Source organism: Lactuca sativa, chromosome 7 (assembly GCF_002870075.4).
Source record: "Lactuca sativa cultivar Salinas chromosome 7, Lsat_Salinas_v11, whole genome shotgun sequence".
Lineage (NCBI taxonomy): Eukaryota > Viridiplantae > Streptophyta > Magnoliopsida > Asterales > Asteraceae > Lactuca > Lactuca sativa.
In genome coordinates, this window is record NC_056629.2 from 75,428,785 (window position 1) to 75,434,695 (window position 5,911).

Genomic DNA, 5,911 nt, shown 5'->3' on the forward strand with positions numbered 1-5,911 from the left:
ATATATGAAGTACTTCTTTACATACCTCTCGAAACTTTTGGGATTAACTAAATTGTTATACCTACTTTAAAACCATAAACTAAAGTCAAAACAAATTACAAGATACAACTAACCCTCTAGTACACAATTGTCAAATCATTAGAAACTTAGAGTGTTCATTATTATTTCTGTACTAGAACATGCCTCCTCGTAGATCAGCACGCAGAAACTCAGCTCCAACACCACCTCCTCCAATTATGGATGCCGCTATGTTCCAAACTGCTGTAACCGCTGCTGTAACCGCAGCGATGGCTCAAATGAGCAACAACGGGTCGAGAGGAGGAACAAACAGCTTTAGAAATGGCCAAAGTCAAGGCCGTTCAGGAGTATGTACTTAAAAAGACTTCACCAACGGAAAACCTATTCCCTTTTATGGGACTAGGGGAATGATGGCTCTATCGCAATGGATAGAGAAAACGGAAGCTGTATTCGAAATTTGCGCTTGCCCTGAAGAAAGCAATGTAAAATTTGCTGCTTTTACTTTCTCTGAACGAGCCCTGACATGGTGGAACGGCCACGTCAAGGCACTAACCCTAGTGGTGGCGAACTCCATGGGTTGGGAAAACCTGAAATGAATGCTCCTACGAGATTACTACCCAAGAGGCGAGATTCAGAAGCTCGAACAAGAACTGTGGGGCCTTACCATGGTAGCCTCGGACATCGCGGGCTATACCAACAGATTCAGTGACTTGATAATACTCTGCCCAAGGATGCTGATCCTGGAAAGCCAAAAGGTGGAGAGGTACATCTGGGGACTATCACCCCAACTTCGAGGAAGTGTGTTAGCCTCCAAACCCATTACCTTCGACAGCGCCAAGGAACTGGCGCAATCTCTCGTTGATCATGGTGTCTGTCAAGGAGTCACGGCTATCGCCGCCGAACCAACCAAACGGAACAACAACAATGATAACAATGCCAACAACAACAACAAGAAGAAATTCTGGAACAATAGAAAGGGGCAAACTTCGCAAGAACCTTCAAAGAAACAAATGGTGGCGGTTCATGCCGCTACTGCTCCCACTACATCTCCTGCTACCCCTGCGCCAACTGTAGAAACTGCGACAGGAAAGGGCACACTGCCCGTTTCTGTAAGGCACCGGCGCGACCAATCACTCAAGTTCCTGGTACTGGGATAAGCCAGGCATGTTATGGGTGTTGAGAAACTGCTCACTTCAAGAGGGACTGCCCCAAAGCAAAGAATGTTGGCGGTGTTGGGAGAGTGCTGGTGTTAGGTCAAAATGAAGCAATAACTGACCCCACGGTGGTTACGGGTACATTTCTCCTCGACAACATTTATGCATGCATACTCTTTGACTGCGGTGTAGAGAGAAGTTTTGTGAGTCATAAATTCAAACACCTACTTAGTCAAAAACCCTAACCACTCAATAAAATATTCACTGTAGAAATGGCAAACGGTAAAACGGAAAGCACAAGCGATATGTACGTAGGGTGCACATTAAATTTAAACGAGCACTTATTTCAAATCGACCTTATGCCCATTTCGATAAGAAGTTTTGATGTAATCATCGGTATGGACTGGTTAAGTCTTCACCATGCCGATATACTTTGTCACGAAAGGGCCATTCGCTTCAATCTACCAAACGGCAAAAAACTTATCATATATGGAGACAAGCGTAGTTCAAATTTACAAATCATCTCCTGTGTTAAAGCACAAAAATATCTTCGCAAGGAATATCATGCCTTTCTAGCCAACGTAGTAGACCAGAAACAAGAACCGAAGAACATTAAAGACATTTCGGAAGTCTGCAACTTCCCAGACATTTTCCTAGAAGATCTTCCAGGAATCCCACCAGAACGCCAAGTCGAGTTCAGAATCGACTTAATCCCCGGAGCTACTCCAGTAGCAAAGTCCCCTTACCGTTTAGCCACAGTCGAGATGCAGAAACTGTCCAGTCAATTAAACGAGCTGTTGAGCAAGGGCTTCATCAGACCGAGCTTCTCACCATGGGGAGCACCAGTCCTATTCGTGAAGAAGAAGGACGGATCTTTTCGCATGTGCATCGATTACCGGGAGCTAAACAAACTCACGATCAAGAACCGATATCCCCTACCGCGCATAGACGATCTGTTCGACCAACTACAGGGAGCGAGCTACTTCTCAAAGATCGATCTAAGATCTGGTTATCACCAACTGCGAGTACTGGAAGGAGACATCCCCAAAACGGATTTTCGAACATGTTACGATCACTACGAGTTTGTAGTAGTGCCCTTCGGGTTGACAAACGCACCTGCGGTGTTCACGGACTTGATGAACCGTGTATGTCGTCCCTTCTTGGAAAAATTTGTGATCGTTTTCATAGATGATATACTCATCTATTCGAGAAGCCAGGAAGAACACAACCAACACCTCCGTTAAGTTTTGGAAACATTGAGGGCAGAGAAGTTGTACGCAAAATTTTCAAAGTGTAAATTTTGGATTCGGGAAGTAGATTTCCTAGGTCATGTAGTAAGAAAGGAGGGGATACACGTGGATCCTTCTAAGATCAAGGCAATAGAGAGTTGGACAACTCAAAGAACCCCTACAGAAATCCACCAATTTTTGGGACTCGTCGGGTATTACCGAAGGTTCATACAGAACTTTTCAAAGATTTCCAAGCCACTCACCACCTTAACTCAAAAGAATGTGACCTTCGTCTGGGGAGAAAAACATGACATCATGTTTCAGACACTAAAGCGAGCCTTATGTAGTGCGCCCATCCTAACCTTGCCAGAAGGAACAGAGGACTCCGTGGTCAATTGCGATGCTCACTACTAGAAAAAAGACCTTTAATGACGCGCTTTTTACGACACGCGATAATTAACGATACGCAAAAGGACGTGCCCTTAAAATAGTGTCATCTCTCCAAAAAATTTAAGGATTTACGTCACGCTTTATTGCGTGCCCTTAATTTGGTGTCTCAAGAAAAAAAATTAAAAACACGGAGGGCGCTTTATCTTAAACGCGCGTCGTCTGTACCTGTCGCTTTATAATTTTAATGAAACGCGCTTTTAGTAGACAAGGGGGGAAATGAAATCCCCAAAATTTTGAAAACCCGCCTTTTTTTTCTATCTTCTATCTATCTTTCATCTTCAACCTAACAAGGACGAGCATTGCACTCTTGATTTCCCTAACTCTTTCTCATTTTCTAATTCAAACTTGAAAGAATCGAACCTAACAACCATTGCTGCTTTCGCTAACAACCTAACAATCATCGCTGCTTTCGCTAATATCCACTCCGACCTCTTATGAACGCAAATGGTAAAGATCTGCTTCGATTTCCCGATTGGTCTTCATCGACGGTGGTGGTGAGTCGGAGGTGCCATGTTGATGTGATTATTACAATCGATAGCAGAAAATGAGAAGATTTAGGGTTTTTTCTTGGTCCAGTGGAATGACTTCAAAGGAGGTTCGTATTTCTTTTGTATGTTTTTTTATCCCAATCAATGAATGGATTTTTTCTCCTGTATACGTTGGGCATCTTTCTTTTTTTTATCCCAATCAATGAATGGATTTTTTCCCCTGTATGTTGGTTTTACAAGTGCAAGTATATTAATCTACTAATAATCCCAACTTGACATGAAGTTGATAAGTAACAAGTAAGAATAAATTCTGTTTCAATGAGTTTGTGTTCGACCCAATTAAATGGCAGCGGAAGCAAATGAACGAGGACTTCCTTGACCTATCAAAGATGTTCAATGCAGTTAAATCGCTTGTTCGAGTGCCTTCTGTAGACTCCAAATATAAAATTGCTCTTCTTGCTTCTAAGCAGGTTCTTCTTCTTCTTTCTAGAAAAAATTGTTAGTGAAAACCAAAAATAGTATTACATTAGTAAGGAGGTTGCTGGTGCAGGACCATTGTCTTGTTGATCTACTGCATGCTTGGCAAGATGGAAAACTTCCGGTTCAGATAAGCTCTGTAATCAGGTAAAGCATGGAACTTTTTTTTTATTTGTTATCTTTGACCAGTAAATGATGTGTATAATATGTCTGTATTTTGAACAGCAATCATGATAGGGTGGGGAATACCCATGTGATGCGGTTCCTTGAAAGACATGAGATTCCATATCATTATCTGTCCAAGTCAAAGGAGAAGAATGTAGAAGATGAGATATTGGGGTTGGTTGAAGATACAGATTTCTTGGTCCTTGCTAGATACATGCAGGTAAATGTTTTTCTAGTAGTAGTATAGCAGCAGGATTGGGAAAAAGGTCTTATTTGTTTATTTACCCAGGACAGGTGTTGTCTGGAAACTTTTTGAAAAGATATGGGAAGGATGTGATCAACATACATCATGGCTTATTGCCATCATTCAAGGGAGGAAATCCATCTAGGCAGGCAGGTTCTGTGTTCCAATTTCCAAATTCTGTTTTAAGCTTTTTATGTTTTTATGTTTTTTATTGGAGAATGACAGGCTTTTGAAGCTGGGGTCAAATTGATTGGTGCCACAACCCATTTTGTCACGGAGGAGCTTGATGGGGGCCCAATCATTGAGCAGATGGTAATCAAAGAGTTTTAAGTTTCTCAGTATCAGTAGTATGCAGTATATATATGCTAAGGTGAAAAGTCAAATAGTTTCTGTTTGGGTTTGCAGGTTGAGAGAGTCTCGCACAAGGATAATTTGCTGAGTTTTATTCAGAAATCTGAGAATCTTGAAAAACAATGCCTTATGAAGGCAATCAAGTCATATTGTGAGTTACGCATTCTACCTTATCAACACAACAGGACTGTTGTATTTTGAGTAAGCTCAAAATGATGCTGATCAAAACTACAGAGTCCATTTTATTCCTTGTGTTGCAAAGTTTTTGTATTTCATTTTAATTATTCATTCTAATATAAGTTGTTCTTGTTCCAATCCAAGATTTTTTGTTATTCCCTTCTTGGAATCGATAAAAAACCATCACTATCTCTAGTGGTGGCCATTACTCTGCTTCTGTGAAAACTGTAAAATGTGCAAAACGAAACATAATTTTCACAACACATGGAAAATCAACACAGGTCAGCCTAATGAAAACTTAAGTAGTGGTTTGGTTTGGTATGAAAAAATGGAATTGCTGATGGAAATCATTGTTAACCTCACTAATCAGCAATTCAAAATCAATATTACTAAATACTAATCTAATGGTATATAAAGTTTTCATGTTGCATAAGAATCATGATACACAATAAAAATCATAATACTTAAAACAAACTATTACATTTGAAAAGTCTTGCTGTTACTAGGAGGAGTCTTGAATTGGGGAAAATGGAAAGAAGGAAGGAAAGAAGGAGAGGTTACAGATAGACTTAAAGAAAGAAAGACTTAAAGATCAATAACATGAGAGAGATTCTGAATACGATTGAGCAAGAAATACCCTTGCTTAATAGTCGCTTGATACAGAGCATTCTTTGCATCTGGGCGGTTGGAAGGGTAAAAAAACTGCCAACATTCTTGCAGTAATGGCATCTGCAGCTGCTGCATCAGGTGATGATAGGCGTGTCCATTTCTCTTTCTAATTATACCATCTGTTTTTTTTGAATGGTTATGTGTTGTTGATTGATGTGGATGTATCATAATGGTGTATGTGGTTATGCACATGTTTCTTATAACTATAACGTGATTGTTGTTGTACTTATACATCCATAGACAGTTCATATAAACTAAGAATGCTTCATTTACAAAGCAAAGTGTGACACTTGAGTTAACTTGCTTCTAGGTTCTTCTTGGACTTGGATATAGCAGCCCCAAAGATCACCATTCCAACTGAATATTGTCCAGACAATCTTCATCCCACAAAACTCTTGCTTGACCTGGGAAACTTGATAATCCGTACTCAGTTTGGTCCATAGTGATTTCTCTTTGATCAGCTCAAATATCCTTGATTGATAACTTTGT

The 5,911-nt window shown here is 40.4% G+C and overlaps 1 protein-coding gene across 1 annotated transcript; it reads left to right on the forward strand.

The window, feature by feature from the left end:
* Positions 1–287: 287 nt before the first annotated feature.
* Positions 288–4,896, forward strand: LOC111879559 (formyltetrahydrofolate deformylase 1, mitochondrial). Its single transcript, XM_042896756.2, has 7 exons — positions 288–369; positions 3,631–3,809; positions 3,890–3,963; positions 4,042–4,201; positions 4,276–4,374; positions 4,451–4,537; positions 4,631–4,896. Exons 1-7 carry the CDS (start codon positions 288–290, stop codon positions 4,775–4,777), a joined length of 828 nt encoding a protein of 275 aa, XP_042752690.2. The 3' UTR covers positions 4,778–4,896.
* The last annotated feature ends 1,015 nt before the right edge of the window (positions 4,897–5,911 follow it).